General features: G+C 42.5%; 1 protein-coding gene across 2 annotated transcripts in view; it reads right to left on the bottom strand.

The window, feature by feature from the left end:
- LOC129838909 (receptor-type tyrosine-protein phosphatase zeta-like) overlaps positions 1-12,486 on the bottom strand; it is a 59,481-nt gene extending 46,995 nt beyond the window's left edge. Inside the window, exons 1-2 of one of the 2 annotated variants that reach the window (XM_055906177.1) lie at positions 12,348-12,486; positions 12,177-12,261 (exon numbers count right to left, since the gene is read on the bottom strand). In XM_055906177.1, coding sequence (XP_055762152.1) covers positions 12,177-12,240 — 64 coding nt within the window. In that variant the 5' untranslated portion in view covers positions 12,241-12,261; positions 12,348-12,486. Of the gene's footprint in view, positions 1-12,176 lie in introns of both variants that reach the window. The other variant, XM_055906176.1, reaches the window with a different exon arrangement.
- Positions 12,487-17,631: the final 5,145 nt, after the last annotated feature.

Here is a 17,631-nt window from a genome sequence, read left to right as displayed (position 1 = left end):
GGAGAAGGTTGCGCCGTCTGGGAAGGAGCTGGTGTAGATGTCGGGATACCACTCCTCTCCCATCGTTCCATCCTCTCCATCATCATGTCCATCGCCGACCCAATCCGGTGGAGAACGGCGGTGTGATGAAGTACACGCTCCTCCATCGATGGAAGAGGGGTGGTTGCTGCTTCTGCTGACTCCATTTATAGGTGCGGGCTTCTGTAACCAATCCAGTGGTGGAATAAAAGAGTCAGGTGCAGAGAGCAGGAATATCTTCAACGAGTGGATATTTATTTCCTTATTGAAATAACATACAGTACGGGGACGCCACACAAAACACTGGGCGCGTAAAGAATACTGTCCAAGGAAAAATGTATCACAGAAATCCACTACTGAACACCACCAACACGAAACAGAAAAACAAGCCCGCACAAAAGTCAGCGGGGAAACTGGGTTTAAATAACCCCTAACCTAAACACACAACAGGTGAAACAAATTAGACCAACTCAAAAGAAAACAGAAAAGGGGATCGGTGGCAGCTAGTAGACCGGAGACGACGACCGCTGAGCGCCGCCCGAACGGGAAGAGGCACCATCCTCGGCGGGATTCGTTAACACAAGGTAGATTTTCCCCAAATTCTGTTTAATGAGATTAAGATTAATGCCGATGGAGAGGGTTTACTTGTCCCCATCCACAAAACTCTCCATGAAATACAGCATTTGTGAACAAACAACCCATGAAAAAGCCTGTTATTAATGTGAGCCGCTAGCCAGGGAGTTTCCTGGTGAGGGATGGCCTAAAATAATAAACACAAAGTTTCAGATCCTTCCTCCCAAGAAGAACTCATAAATAAATCAGGCACAGAGAGAGACACCCCCGGGGAGGGAAGAGAGCACAGAGAGCTGGAGAAAACGGAGGAACAGAGAGCTTCATAATGCAGAGCCAGTGTTTTAGAGCCAGGTACAGTCACTGCACTTACACTTGGGTTGTGTGGTTGATGATGACATAGATGCTCAGTCCCACTTTGAAGTCATGACTGTGTGTACACTGGTAGTGTGTTTATTTGTTACCTGGGTACGTAGGATTGTGTCCATGTGAGTTGGTGGGGATGGTGTGTTTGTGTGCATGTGTATGCTAGAACCAGTCGGTTCTCCCACTCTGAGTGCAGTGAAATGCACCGTGTTCATCTGCTCAGCATCACAGCACTGAGCTACATAAGCATTTCAATAGTCTAATGTGGCTTCCTGGAGGAAAGGAGACGAGAAGAGGAAGTGACAGACAGTATTGAGATGCATCACAGGTTTCCCATCAGTTCCATCAGCATGCTAGGAGCATCAGCACTGGACTCCTTGACAACCGTATAATGTCTTGTGGCGTCTGGCCACCCTGATTTCCACACTGACATCCTCTGCTGCCTCCCCCATCGCCATGGACACACACTCCCCTATCTTTCACTGCCCCCCCACCCACCCAACTACCTTTCACTTGAGGTTCCCCTCCCTCTTTCACTGCAGTCTTCAGCCCCTCTCCCACCGGCTTTCCCTGGGTTCCCCCCCAGCCTCAGTCATCTCATTCCCCCAGACCCACTATCTCCCACTGCCTCTTATTTAAGTCTCTCTCCTTTAAACAACACTGTCCTTTGTGACAGACCGCACAGCCACAGACAAGCCTTGCTCTTGTCAGGCATCTGGGATGCTGGCCTTCTAGGCAGAGTTCCTCTGTCCTGTGTCTGTGTTATTTTGCCCATCTTAATCTTTTCTTTTTATTGGCCAGTCTGAGATATGGCTATTTCTTTGCAACTCCGCCTCGAAGGCCAGCATCCCGGAGTCGACTCTTCACTGTTGACGTTGAGACTGGTGTTTTGCGGGTACTATTTAATGAAGCTGCCAGGTGGGAACTTGTGAAGCGTCTGTTTCTCTAACATACTTGTCCTCTTGCTCAGTTGTGCACCGGGGCCTCCCACTCCTCTTTCTATTCTGGTTAGGACCAGTTTGCGCTATTCTGTGACAGGAGTAGTACACAGCGTTGTACGAGATCTTCAGTTTCTTGGCAATTTCTCGCATGGAATAGCATTCATTTCTCAGAACAAGAATAGACTGACGAGTTCCAGAAGAAAGGTCTTTGTTTCTGGCCTTTTTGTGCCTGTAATTGAACCGTCAAATGCTCCAGATAGTCAACTAGAATAAAGAAGGCCAGTTTTACTGCTTCTTTAATCAGAACAACAGTTTTCAGCTGTACTAACATAATTGCAAAAGGGTTTTCTAATGATCAATTAGCCTTTTAAAATGATAACTTGGATTAGCTAACACAATGTGCCATTGGAACTCAGGAGTAATGGTTGCTGATAACGGGCCTCTGTACGCCTATGTAGATATTCCATTAAAAATCAGCTGTTTCCAGCTACAATAGTCATTTACAACATTAACAATGTCTACACTGTATTTCTGATCAATTTGATATTATTTTACTGGACAAAAAAAAAGTGCTTTTCTTTCAAAAACAAGGACATTTTTAAGTGACCCCAAACTTTTGAATGGTAGTGTACATTTTTCTAAACTAATCCAATCAGTTGGTTAGATTTATTGCACACATTACAAAAATTGTTGTACCGGTTTAAATGGTTTAGGTAGTGTGTTTTTTGAATCAAGTTTCATCACAGTCATTCTATGCAGGTTAAAATCCCAACTGTTGCATATCCTGACTATGTCTGGATTCCAATTGAAATTACACATCCCTTTGCAAGCCAGTAAAATGTGACTTGCATGCCTGATGTGGCCACTGTGTTAAGGTAAAACTAGGACACTTACTAGGCCAATAATTAAGGCCTTATGATATATGGACTGTATTGCCAGAGTTTAATTTGAATGATAACTTTCTCCTAGGAACACATTTTGTGAAAGCCACAGGCTGTTATAAGGAAATAATTCAACCACCATGTCTCTGTCACTAAGAAATACAGTCATGGGTGTTAAGTCTACAATTTACTCAAAAAGAAAAGGCACACTGGGAAATATGCAAATTAGGCGTTTACACCATACAGCGTTAAAAGAACACCCACTTTGACGTCCTGTTACACTACAGGTTTTAATTTCTGACACTGAGAAAGTGTAACAGCGTCATCACTTAGCAAAGTGAGCCCAGTTCACTCTAAATCAAATGTCATGTTTTACACTGTAGATATATTGTTGCATATTACACTACAGTTGAGTTTTGCAAATGCCACAATCGAGTTCTGGGGAACACTGCAACGTAGTTAAATCTTTAACACTTTCCAAAGTGTTATTTTAACACCAGTACAGTGGGACTCATATTTTCACTGAAAATAGTGTACATTGGACACTTTCCAAATTAAATGGGGAACACTGCAACGTAGTTAAATCTTTAACACTTTCAAAAGTTGTATTTTAACACCAGTACAGTGGGACTTATATGTTCACTGATAATAGTTTACATTTGACACTTTCAGAGTTAAATGTACACCATTGATTTTGCTGTGCATGTTAACATTATGCGTACGAGTGAGTAATATTTCATAGACTGGTACTATATTTTTATTTTATTTATTTAATTAGGCACGTCAGTTAAGAACAAACCCGTATTTACAATGTCAGCTTAGGAACAAGGAACAGCCTTGTTCAGGAGCAGAACGACAGATTTATACCTTGTCAGCTCGGGGATTCGATCTAGCAACCTTTCGGTTACTAGCCCAACGCTCTAAGCACTAGGCTATTGACATCTCTTGGGCTGTAGCAGGGTATACTGAGAACCATATGGCATAGTATTGGTGGGGAACTTCAACTCGCAGTAAGACCAAGTAGACAAAATGCCGCAATCAAAGTCATGACTGGAATGGAGCTAGCTCTAATAACTGTGACTACATGCCTCAGAGAGTCAATAAGTGGATTAGTGGAATAGGCTAAGTATGCTTACATTACAGTTGACTAGGAATGTCATGCTGATAAAATACATTTACTGAAAATATACAAAATAAAGGGTTTAAAATAAAGCATAGGCCTGAATAATTCAATACTATTGCTTTCAGATACATCAAAAGATACATTGTGATCAAAATGAGAGCTTATGATAAGTTATAAGTTATCTCCAAATCTGAGTCTAACTTCTCTTCATGTTAAGACAATTATAGTTGTTTTAGACACCCAAAGAGAGACACATAAGATGGCTTTAGAAAATATTTTTAACAAGATTCACACTTCCATGAAGACTTTGTTGTTCTGGCAGCACAGAGGGACAGAGCGGCTCAGTTCTGAGCTGCAGCGTAAAGGTCCGTCCGGTTCTGCAGTTCTAATCGCATTTTACACATGGAGCGCTATGGAACACGACACACACTGGCCCTCAACAGTGGTGTGAGTGCGTGTCTGTGTGTGCGGCCATGCGTCCGTGTTTGAGAGAGACATGGAGGGGAGACAGATGAGATGCCAAATGATGTGGACAAATCACATGTTCCAAATCAGCTCTAATTCTTCTGTTCTTATTACAGAGCTGGATCATAACTTGAGATATGTGTGCCTAGGGCGTACTGCGTAGCCAACTCAAATTTCCATCCATACATTAGACTGAACATATTCACACTGTCTGGGGCGCAAGCAGTTCCCTCAGATCATTTTGTTCTAGTAATTTACCATATTACATGTTACTATGACTACTGTTGACATCCTCTATTAGATTTATAGTCTGATGAAACACCCTGTACTGGTGAATAATCATGACAGAAAGGCAGAAGAGAGAGTGAACATGAAGAGAGACAAGAGAGACTCAGCATGAACACTTCGGGATGCAATGTCCTCAATGGATTCTGTCACAGGAGAAAGGCCTGCTTACAGAAACATGGTACGAGAAGTGAGATCCTCTATGTTTGTCTCTATGTTTGTTTCCGTGAACACCCACACACCCACTCACACTCCCGTCTCTGGAGACAGATACACAGATAGCTATACAGCAGATAAGACCGACATTCATCTGTCTCTCTCCTCTAATCCAAACCGCCGACATTGAAATCAGAAGAGGAGACAAACCACATCAGTGATTCTTTGACATTTAACGCTAGACTAAAACTCATTTGACATTTAAAAGCAACGGCCGAAATAGCAAACAAATCTAATTTGATAGAGAGAGATGGAGAGAGGTCCTGTGGACGTCTTTTTACGAACGTTAAGAGACATCGATCATTTGATCGTCCATTGGAAGAGGGGGCTCTCTCTCTCCTCATTATGTACGTAGCATTAGGATGACATAACTACACCCTGGGACTTAATGACCAGATGTTGTAGGACGTCATAAGCAACCAGGGGTAAACCAGTCAAACCTAATGGCTACTAGGCAGCTTCTCTGTTATGCATCATCTGCTTGTATCACAGGTCTCTTTAGACGACGTTGCTTTGATAAGGAACATGATTTACAGAGCTAGGGGGGAAAAAGAGTTCTGAAAGGGTTCTGGGTTCTAAACGGAACCATTAATTTGAAGAAGCCCTTTTGGTTCTATAGCATCAGGCGTGTGATCGTCTTCATTCACAGTTCTAAAGAGGTCACGTTGCTTTATTAAGGCAAATTGCTCATATTATAAATAGTATCATAATACACAGTTAATAAAGGTTTTATTTTATAAGCAGTAATTGTTTATGAGCATGATTGGATGTAATTGAGCCTAACCCAGGTTGCAGTTGAATTGGTTACTGGTTTGACCCAGACACATTTGCGTCCGCAACACTAGCAGGTGTCTATTCAGTAGAAGACTCCTATTCTATTTTTAATAGTCCTTCTGGCTTTTCATTATGTTTCATTATCTGGTGCTCTAGTCTAGGGCTTTGTTTTCTTTATTCCATGTACATTATGTCAAGGTTCAAAGGAAACTGCAGTAGACATGCTGCCAAATGCCAATTAACTATACACCGTGGGTTTAGAGAAGAGTAAACTAGCCTAATTAAGGATGCTGGATCCCATAACAGTACTCAGCAGACTCACCCAAGCTCACCCACCTTCACCACATCCACATAGGGTAGTTACACTTGCACACACTGTATAGAGATTTAATCTATTGTGTTATTGACTTTATGTTGGTTTATCCCATGTGTAACTCTGTGTTGTTGTTTTTGTCGCACTGTGTAACGATTGTCGTCGGGAGAAGGAGAGGAGGACCAACGTGCAGCGTGGTATGTATCCATTATACTTTTAATCAAGATGAATACACGAACAAAAACAACACAACGACCAACGAACAGTTCTGACAGGTGCAACAAACGCTAACCAGAAAATAATCACCCACAACTCAGTGTGAAAACAGGCTACCTAAATATGGTTCTCAATCAGAGACATCGATAGACAGCTGCCTCGGATTGAGAACCACACACGGCCAAACACAAAGAAATAGACAACATAGAACACCAGACATAGAATGACCACCCAAACTCACGCCCTGACCAACCAAAAGAGAGACATAAAAAGGATCTCTACGGTCAGGGTGTGTCACACTGCTCTGCTTTATCTTGGCCAGGTCGCCCTTGTAAATGAGAACTTGTTCTCAACTGGCCTACCGGGTTAAATAAAGGTGGAATAAATAAATAAATGACACTGCAACTGTTACAGTCTCACACAGGCTGCTGCAGCCCATTATTAAAGAGAGCATCAACTATCTGTTAATGTCTGCCAAGAGATACTATTATATTATATTAAACTCTGATTGACCATGTATTTCTCCTCCTATAGGTTGGCCACAATCTTCTTTTTAAATGGTGAGCCAACATGTTTTCAGCTCTTTTATATCCCCGACTGATCAAAACTCGTTTTTATTATGGCTATTTGTTGCCCCTCTGTAGCAGACATATAGTGAGCAATATGTTTGGAACATTGAATCGCCCAAAAAATCTCAGTATCAAGTCGCAATACATATAGAATTGTGATTTATCGTGATACATATCGTATCGGCACTTACAGTTGAAGTCGAAAGTTTACATACACCAGTTTTTCACAATTCCTGACATTTATTCAGAGTAAAAATTACCTGTCTTAGGTCAGTTAGGATCACCACTTTATTTTAAGAATGTGAAATGTCAGAATAATAGTAGAGAGAATGATTTATTTCAGCTTTTATTTCTTTCACCACATTCTCAGTGGGTCAGAAGTTTACATGCACTCAATTAGTATTTGGTAGCATTGCCTTTAAATTGTTTAACTTGGGTCAAACGTTTTGGGTAGTCTTCCACAAGCTTCCCACATTCCTCCTGACAGAGCTGATGTAACTGAGTCAGGTTTGTAGGCCTCCTTGCTCGCACACACTTTTTCAGTTCTACCCACAAATTTTCTATGGGATTGAGGTCAGGGCTTTGTGATGGCCACTCCAATACCTTGACTTTGTTGTCCTTAGGACATTTTGCCACAACTTTGGAAGAATGATTGGGGTCATTGTCCATTTGGAAGACCCATTTGCAACCAAGCTTTAACTTCCTGGCTGATGTCTTGAGATATTGCTTCAATATATCCACATAATTTTCCTCCCTCATGATGCCATCTATTTTGTGAAGTGCACCAGTCCCCCCTGCAGAAAAGCACCCTCACAACATGATGCTACCACCCCCATGCTTCACGGTTGGGATGGTGTTCTTCAGCTTGCAAGCATCCCCCTTTTTTCTCCAAATATAACGATGATCATTATGGCCAAACAGTTCTATTTTTGTTTCATCAGACCAGAGGACATTTCTCCAAAAAGTACAATCTTTGTCCCCATGTGCAGTTGCAAACCGTAGTCTGGCTTTTTTATGACGGTTTTGGAGCAGTGGCTTCTTCCTTGCTAAGCGGCCTTTCAGGTTATGTCGATATAGGACTCATTTTACTGTTGATATAGATACTTGTGTACCTGTTTCTGGCCAGCATCTTCACAAGGTCCTTTGTTGTTGTTCTGGGATAGATTTGCACTTTTCGCACCAAAGTACGTTAATCTCTAGGAGACAGAACATGTCTCCTTCCTGAGCAGTATGACGGCTGCCTGGTCCCATGGTGTTTATACTTGTGTACTATTGTTTGTAGAGATGAACATGGTACCTTCAGGCATTTGGAAAGGATGAACCAGACTTGTGGAGGTCTACAATTTTTTTCTTATATCTTTTGATTTACCCATGATGTCAAGCAAAGAGACACTGAGTTTGAAGGTAGGCCTTGAAATACATCCACAGGTACACCTCCAATTGACTCAAATTATGTCACGTTCCTGACCTGTTTTTCCTTTCTCTTGTATTATTTTAGTTGGTCAGGGCGTGAGTTGGGGTGGGTTGTCGATGTGTTTTTTCTATGTCGGGTTGTTTGTGTTCGGCCGGGTATGATTCTCAATCAGAGGCAGCTGTAAATCGTTGTCCCTGATTGAGAATCATACTTAGGCAGCCGGTGATTCACGTGGTTTTTGTGGGTGGTTGTATCGCGTGTCTGTGTTAGTACCACACGGGACTGTTTGCGGTTTGTCACATTTGTTGTTTTGTATGTTAAGTGTTCAGTCTATTTTCATTAAATATGAACACTAACCACTCTGCATATTGGTCTGATCCTTCTCGCCTCTCCTCCTCGTCCAAGGAGGAGGATTACGACGATTGTTACAAATTATGTCAATTAGCCTAACAGAAGCTTCTAAAGTCATGACATCATTTTCTGGAATTTTTCAAGCTGTTCAAAGGCAGAGTCATCTTAGTGTATGTAAACTTCTGACCCACTGGAATTGTGATACAGTGAATTATGAAAGTGAAAGTGAAATAATATGTTTGTAAAGAATTGTTGGAAAAATGTGCCAAAACTATAGTTTGTTAACAAGAAATTTGTCGAGTGGTTGAAAAACAAGTTTTAAAGACTCCAACCTAAGTCTATGTAAACTTCCGACTTCAACTGTATGTATCGTGATAGTATCGTATCGTGAGGTCCCTGGCAATTCCCAGCCCTATAGGAGAACCATTTTTGGTTCCAGGTAGAACTATTCTTGGTTCCACGTAGAACCCTTTTGGGTTCCATGTAGAACCATCTGTGGAAAGGGTTCTACATGGAACCCAAAAAGGGGTTCTTCAAAGGGTTCTCCGATGGGGACAGCCAGAGACCCCTTGTAGGTTCTAGATAGAGAGTGCACCATCGCGTGCTGTTACTTCATACATCCCAATCACTCCCATGGAGATAACAGTGTGGAAGATCAATTTTTCACATTCATTCAATAACACTCTAGGGTCGTCCCATGTCATTTCAGCACCCACCATGTAAGATTGTTCTGAAATCGTTTACGTAGTTAGAAACAGATAACATGAGCAATCCTTCAACACTATTTTGTTGAAATATTACTTGATATCTGAGAAATGAAGCTAGTTGATTGCACCCAAATCAATTCAACATGAATTCAATATTCAATACATATACCTAACATTCGATTTGGACCAAACTTTAAGACATGAGAAATTCAAAGAACTTGTCATACGCCCGCCACGGACCCGCCACGGACCCGCCACGGACCCGCCACGGACCCTCCCACACCCCACGACAATCCCACCCCAACAAGGAGTATACCGTATCTGTTCGTCTGACAAGTAGTTGCGGCTTTGAGTATTGTTTCTTCATCCTATGTAATGTATTGTCAGTGAATTTGGTGATGCTATTTTTTCTTCCTCCCCTGTTCAGAGAAATTAGTCATTGAAGTCGTTTGGTTTATGTCCCATGTACCTGATGTACCTGATATTACCAGGTTCTGACCATTAGATGGTGATGTTTCAAATGCTACATTTGTTTCAAATCCAATGCAAGTCAGTGTTAGTCAATGCATTTTCACGCTTCATTTCCAAATCATCTAGAAGTAACATCGTTGAGCTACAAAATACTTTTTTGATACTTGAGCATGATTTACTAATATAGATACCATTGACTTGGATTGGATTTGTACCACAAATGCCACAAATGCAGCATTTTAAACAGTGGACAACAAAACCAAAGCATGGTTTGCTGTCATACTTTGTCCATAGACTGCTTACAGGGTAAGGAAACCAGTATGTAATTGTGTAATTTGGGTGAACTATCCCTTTAACATTGAGGGGGAGGATTCTTAAAACAAAATCCCCTAAAAGCAGGAACAGCGCCATCTAGAGGTCAGAACTTGGTAATACCAGGATGTAGGATGGGACGTAACAACTTCAATTAATAATTGATCTAAACAGGGGAAAAAACATGATCAAATTCACTGGGAATACATTACATAGGATGAAGAAGCAATACTCCAAGCCGCAGCTCCATGCTACTTGTCAGATACTATGTATTCGTTGTTGGAGTGTGGGATCTGTGGGTGGCTTCAAACAGTTTCTTTGGATTCCTCGTGTCTAACTCATTGTTAGAAAAAGTTTGGTCCAAATCAGATGTTAGGTACTATAATTTTTGGAATATTATATGAATCCTATACATTTAAATGGCCAAATTTGGATGTAATCAGATGTAATTAGCTTAATTTCTCAGAGATAAAATTATATTTCAACAAAATAATGTTGCAGGAATGGTAATCGTATCTCTTTCTAAATACAGAAACAATTTCAGAACCATCTGATATGGTGGGTGTCGAAATGCTTGTGCTTTTTGAGGTGGAACGACACTCTTGCCCTGCTCATCGATGGTGTTACAACCATCTCATTTAGATACATAACAGGGCAACATTATCCACAGTGATCCACTGATCAGCATCAGCGTTAGGATGAGATCTTCTCTGACGGTGGAACTAACAGACTCTGTGTGCTCGCAGAGCCTCGCACGTACACCGACCCTGTCCATGTCCACCCAGCACTGAGAGAAATAAAGAGAGCCTGCCCTATAGCACTGCTGGCTCTGATCAATGCTTATGAACTCTCCCTGGGCTCTCCTGATCAGGGTTGGGGTCAGTTCTGTTTTCAATTCAGTCAATCATCCATTGCTTTCTATGAAGATTGTTCCACTTTCTGAACCGGTCCGACGGAATTGAAAACTAACCCCAGCCATGCCCACTACCCGTGGCCAAAACTTGACCCTGACACTGGCACACACCACAGCTGTTACTTTACAGTGAGTTCCTAATGTACTGTTCTGCACTGTTCATATCTAGGCTAATTACCGTAATCTAGTCTACAGTAAATATATATATCTTCTTTCTTTTTTTTTCTTTTTTTACATATGGCATGGTGTGAATGTGGTGATTGTATCCAAACAGTCAAATTGGTGATAGTCTTGCATGCAGATGGATGTGTCTATTTGTGAAACACATGATGAGTGCCTTATGCTGTTTATGCGTGTGTGTGTGTGTGTGTGTGTGTGTGTGTGTGTGTGTGTGTGTGTGTGTGTGTGTGTGTGTGTGTGTGTGTGTGTGTGTGTGTGTGTGTGTGTGTGTGTGTGTGTGTGTGTGTGTGTAGCCAACTCCTGTATGGTGGCCTGGCATATTGTGGAACAGATGGCTTAGAGATGTGCTCCCTCCTTCTTTTCCCTCCAAATCATTTCCCCCATAATTCCCAATTCCCATAAAACCCCATAGCAAAACTGTCCATCTCTTAGATGCTTCTTTTAGAACACAGATAATGACTCAGCCAAGGGATTAGAAGAAACGGAAAAAAGCAGATGGCAGATATCAAATCTCAAATCTCTCAAAAGCACTTCCTCTTTCTTTTTCCATCTAATCTTTGACCAGAAAACCATCCACGAAACCGACACTATTGTCAGTGTTCATGCCAGGGAAACAGTAGATAGACAAGACAACCTTATAAAGGATCAATACTAAGGCTTCCAACATCAAGTTAAAGGCTCTCAATGGCATGTCCAAATGCCATCAGAAACACTCGGTTAACAGCCTGCAAATGAGTCCACTTGAAATATCAAGTGACATGCTTCTATCAAAATGAAGAAGTTCACCAAATGTTAAAAGTCTCTTCATGATAAATGAACAGTGTAATTTCTCCAAATACACAGTCCTGAGACGTGTCAGGTGGAGTGGCGTTTGGGATGCACATTTTAAGTTCACCATGGTCCCTGTCTTTATTTGTTTGCTAGTGTCAAATATGGCACCGTTGAGTGAATGCATAATAACATCAAATATAAAGACTACAGTAGCCAGTTACTGACATGGGCTGTGCACACTCCAGTAAAAACCGCTGATAATGCGTATCACACATACATCATTGCACTTATCAAAATCTGTAAATATTCTTCTTCCTTACCTATCTGGCAGAAAACCAGGAGCTGCGCAATGGAAATCAGCACTCTGGATACAGTCAGTTCCATAGTCTCCGATGCAGCGCCAAACTGAATTTTAAACGCAAAAAAAGAATTGTAACTAAACAATCTGAATTTCTGGCGCGGGGGCTTAAGATGCTACACTCGCTTCATACCGTCGATGTCGGCGCTCCGGTCCTCCTGCCTCTCTTCCCTCCCTGTCTTTCGCTCTCTGCTTGGAGGAAACGGAGTGGCTCCACTCTCTCACGTACAAACACTGGCTGGATATGGAGAGGGGGATTTGGTATGCGCGCCGCAAACTACTCACACAGGCGCAGCGGGAGGGAAAAACGGATTGTTGAACATACTCTCTGAATGGTGATATGAAATGACTACTGACTGGCCAGTGATAAAAGGGAAACGTGCATATTCAGAAGGCAAAACAAAGACGAAATGCCAATTTAGTGCCTAATGCAACTACACTAAGAAGTTGTGATTTAAATGAAAATAGAGCCAATCAGCACAATTGCATGATGGATAAGTAAAGATAGGATCATGTCTAGGGGCCTACTAAAACAGCTGGGAGAAGAGTAGGGCTGTTCTATTTACCAATAATAAGGGCCTACGACTGTGCCACTACTCATCTGAATAAACCTTGGTGAAATTGTTGTTCACAAACACTTCAATATTCCTATAGGAATCCAGATCTCAAGTCTCATTATATTTCTTCTCTGCAGAGTATGAAGCTAAGGGTTGGATATTGGCTTGGCCCCATGTGAGACCTCTATTACTGTTTCTCTTATTATATGGTGCTGGGCAACATGATCTTACAGTCACAACGAAGGCTCACGTTCTCCGTGGCCGACGTGAGTAAGACATTTAAGCTTGTTAACTCTCGCAAGGCTTCCGGTCCAGACGGCATCCCTAGCCGTGTTCTCAGAGCATGCGCAGACCAGCTGGCTGGAGTGTTTACGGACATATTCAATCTCTCCCTATTCCAGTCTGCTGTCCCCACTTGCTTCAAGATGTCCACCACTGTTCCTGTACCCAAGAAAGTGAAGGCAACTAAACTAATGACTATTGCTTCGTAGCACTCACTTCTGTCATCATGAAGTGTTTTGAGGGGCTAGTTAAGGACCATATCACCACCACCTTACCTGACACCCGAGACCCACTACAATTTGCGTACCGCCTCCATCCACGGAAAACACAATCGCTATCCCACTGCACACTGCCCTATCCCATCTGGACAAGAGGAATACCTATGTAAGAATGCTGTTCGTTGACTACAGCTCAGCCTTCAAGACCATAGTGCTCTCCAAGGTCACCACTATGGTCCGGGCCCTGGATCTGAACCCCATCCTGTGCAACTGGGTCATGGACTACCTGACGGGCTGACCTCAGGGGATGAATGTAGGCAACAACACCTCCACCACGCTGGTCCTCAACACAGGGGCCCCAACAAGGGTGTGTTGACCTGTACTCCCTGTTCACCCATGACAACTAAATCATCAAGTTCGCTGACGACACAACAGTGGTAGGCCTGGTCACCAACAACGAAGAGACAGGCTATAGCAGGGTTCCTCAACTGGCCGGAGAAATAGGCCCGCTGTCACACACTGATCTGTTTCACCTGTCTTTGTGCTTGTCTCCACCCCTCTCCAGGTGTCGCCCATCTTCCCCAGTATCCCCTGGGTACTTATACCTGTGTTCTCTGTCTGTTGCCAGTTCGTTTTGTTCGTCAAGCCGACCAGGGTTTCCCCCCTTGCTCCTGTCTGTTTCTAGTTCCTGTTTTCTAGTTTTCCGGGAGGACAATTCTGCCTGCTCCGACCCTGAGCCTGCCTGCCGTTCTGTACCGTGTCACACCACCCTGGATTATTGACCTCTGCCTGCTCTGACCCCGAGACTGCCTGCCCTTTCTGTACCTTTTGGACTCTGTTCTGGATTACTGACCTCTGCCTGCCCTGGTTCTGTCGTTTTGCCTGCCCCCTGTTCTAGTAATACACTTTTGTTACTTTGACATTGTCTGCATCTGGGTCTGCCCTGAAACATGATACTTGTAGCTGAATCTAGTTGATGATCCCTGGCCTACAGGGAGGAGGTGAGGGCCCTGGCGGAGTGGTGATAGGAAAATAACCTCTCGCTCAACATCAACAAAACAAAGGAGGCCACAGTGGAGAGAATTTAAGAAGGCGCCGCAGCGTGCATGTTCCTCGGCGTGCACATCACTGACAACCTGAAATGGTCCAGCGGCAACTGCTCCGTCCGCAACCGCAGGGCACTTTAATAATGTTTACATACTGTTTTACACACTTCATGCTGTATGTATATACTGTACTCTAGTCAAGGCTGATCCTTTATACAGTTGAAGTCGGAAGTTTACATACACTTAGGTTGGAGTCATTAAAACTTGTTTTTCCACCACTCCACAAATTTCTTGTTAACAAACTATAGTTTTGGCAAAAGTCTACTTTGTGCATGACACAAGTAATTTTTCCAACAATTGTTTACCGACTATTATTTCACTGTATCACAATTTCAGTGGGTCAGAAGTTTACATACACTAAGTTGACTCTGCCTTTAAACAGCTTGAAAAATTCCAGAAAATTATGTCATGACTTTAGAAGCTTCTGTTAGGCTAATTTACATAATTTGAGTCAATTGGAGGTGTACCTGTGGATGTATTTCAAGGCCTACCTTCAAACTCGATGCCTCTTTGCTTGACATCATAGGAAAATCAAAAGAAATCAGCCAAGACCTCAGAAAAAAAATTGTAGACCTCCACAAGTCTGGTTCATCCTTGGGAGAAATTTCCAAATGCCTGAAGGTACTACATTCATCTGTACAAACAATAATACGCAAGTATAAACCCCATGGGACCACACAGCCGTCTTACCGCTCAGGAAGGAGACGTGTTCTGTCTCCTAGAGATGACCGTACTTTGGTGCGAAAAGTGCAAATCAATCCCAGAACAACAGCAAAGGACCATGTGAAGATGCTGGAGTAAACAGGTACAAAAGTATCTATATCCACAGTAAAATGAGTCCTATATCGACATAACCTGAAAGGCCACTCAACAAGGAAGAAGCCACTGCTCCAAAACCGCCATAAAAAAGCCAGACTACGGTTTGCAACTGCACATGGGGACAAAGATCGTACTTTTTGGAGAAATGTCCTCTGGTCTGATGAAACAAAAAAATAACTGTTAGGCCATAATGACCATCGTTATGTTTGGAGGAAAAGAGGAAGCTTGCAAGCCGAAGAACACCATCCCAACCATGAAGCACGTGGGTGGCAGCATCATGTTGTGGGGGGTGCTTTTCTGCAGGAGGGACTGGTGCACTTCACAAAATAGATGGCATCATGAGGGAGGAAAATTATGTGGATATATTGAAGCAACATCTCAAGGCATCAGTCAGGAAGTTAAAGCTTGGTCACAAATGGGTCTTCCAAATGGACAATGACCCCAAGCATTCTTCCAAAGTTGTGGCAAAATGGATTAAGGACAACAAAGTCAAGGTATTGGAGTGGCCATCACAAAGCCCTGACCTCAATCCTATAGAAAATTTGTGGGCAGAACTGAAAAAGTGTGTGCGAGCAAGGAGGCCTACAAACCTGACTCAGTTACACCAGCTCTGTCAGGAGGAATGGGTCAAAATGTACCCAATTTATTGTGGGAAGCTTGCGGAAGGCTACCCGAAACGTTTGACCCAAGTTAAACAATTTAAAGGCAATGCTACCAAATACGAATTGAGTGTATGTAAACTTCAGACCCACTGGGAATGTGATGAAAGAAATAAAAGCTGAAATAAAAACATTCTCTCTACTATTATTCTGATATTTCACATTCTTAAAATAAAGTGGTGATCCTAACTGACCTAAATTTTTACTAGGATTAAATGTCAGGAATTGTGAAAAACTGAGTTAAAATGTATTTGGCTAAGGTATATGTAAACTTCTGACTTCAACTGTAACTACTGCTGTACACACCTTTGCTATTCATTTACTGTCCATACTGTCTATATATTTATATTATGGACTCAACATTGTTCGTTGTAATATTTCTTAATTTCTTATTTGAATTTTGGGGATTTGTGTGTATTGTTTTATATTGTTAGGTATTACGGCACTGTTGGAGCTAGAAACATAAGCATTTCGATGCACCTGCGATAGCATCGGAAAAACATGTGTACACAACAAATTACGTTCGATTTGATTTCGATGTTTGGTCGACTGAGGAGGTTTGGCCGAGAGCCTCTTCTCACAATGTGCACCCTCGGATACTTCCACTCTAATCCGGAGGCAGGACTTAAACACACAATAACATGCTCCTCCACAGCTCCCTCTTGTTTTCCCCTTGCATAAATTAACACCATTTAACAGGGGATTATCTTTAATTAATGCAGGAAGGAAATGCATTTCACTTGTTGCACCACATTTTTTCAGGGTGCTCAATACAGTGTTGTTTTGCTTCTTGAGTTCCGCTGCTCTGTTTGTGTGTGTGTGTGTGTGTGTATGTGTGTGTGTGTGTGTGTGTGTGTGTGTGTGTGTGTGTGTGTGTGTGTGTGTGTGTGTGTGTGTGTGTGTGTGTGTGTGTGTGTGTGTGTGTGTGTGTGTGTGTGCATCTGTGCTTGGCTTGTGAGTGAACCTGTGGCTTTGTGGAAGCAACCTGTTGCTAGTTAAGACTTCCCGCTTGGCAGAGAGGAGAGTAGAGCAACAGAGTGAGCTACTAGGCAGGTCAGTTTAGTCCTTCCTCTCTCTGCAAAGGGAGAGAATAGCAGTGAAATACCAGACAGCAAAAAGACAACATTCTGTTTTGATGGAGAATAAAGTTGTATTGTATATGAGACCCTCAAAGACACAGGTGCGGCAGCAGTAGGGAGTAAAAACCATAGACCGTATAAAACACATGAGAGAGATCACATCCTGGATCCTTATCAAACCAACCCTGAACAAGGCAGTTAACCCACTGTTCCCCGGTAGGCCGTCATTGTAAATAAGAATTTGTTCTGAACTGACTTGCCTAGTTTACTTTTTTTTTTTAATTACGATAGGTATGGGACAGTACTGTGTCGGACTGTCAATAGAAGCCATTACTACAAAAATGGAGATAGGGAGGAGGACCAGAGCTATTGGTCAATGAATAGTCTCTCCCCATCAGCCCTTTGTGGGGCTAATCGATTTAAAAACACATAAAGAACTTAGTAGAAGAGCATCAATAAAGGGAGTGGATGTGGGATAAGAACCCATTACCGTGTACATATTTGGCTACTGGTAAACACAGCATTGTTACGACCAGAGAAAGCTCTACTTTGCAGCTAGGTGTTTGGTTACTTCTGAGGGACTGTCTGTACTCGGTGGCTGGCGTCTGGAGTCAGTCTGGGTGAGAAGGGCCCTGGGATGGGATCAGTAACTGAGGGAATATAAAACACACAGGCCAGTGTTAGAGAGAGGACAATG

The sequence above is a fragment of the Salvelinus fontinalis genome, chromosome 39 (genome assembly GCF_029448725.1).
Source record: "Salvelinus fontinalis isolate EN_2023a chromosome 39, ASM2944872v1, whole genome shotgun sequence".
In the NCBI taxonomy this organism is placed as follows: Eukaryota; Metazoa; Chordata; class Actinopteri; order Salmoniformes; family Salmonidae; genus Salvelinus; species Salvelinus fontinalis.
This window is presented reverse-complemented; position numbering and strand designations above follow the sequence as displayed.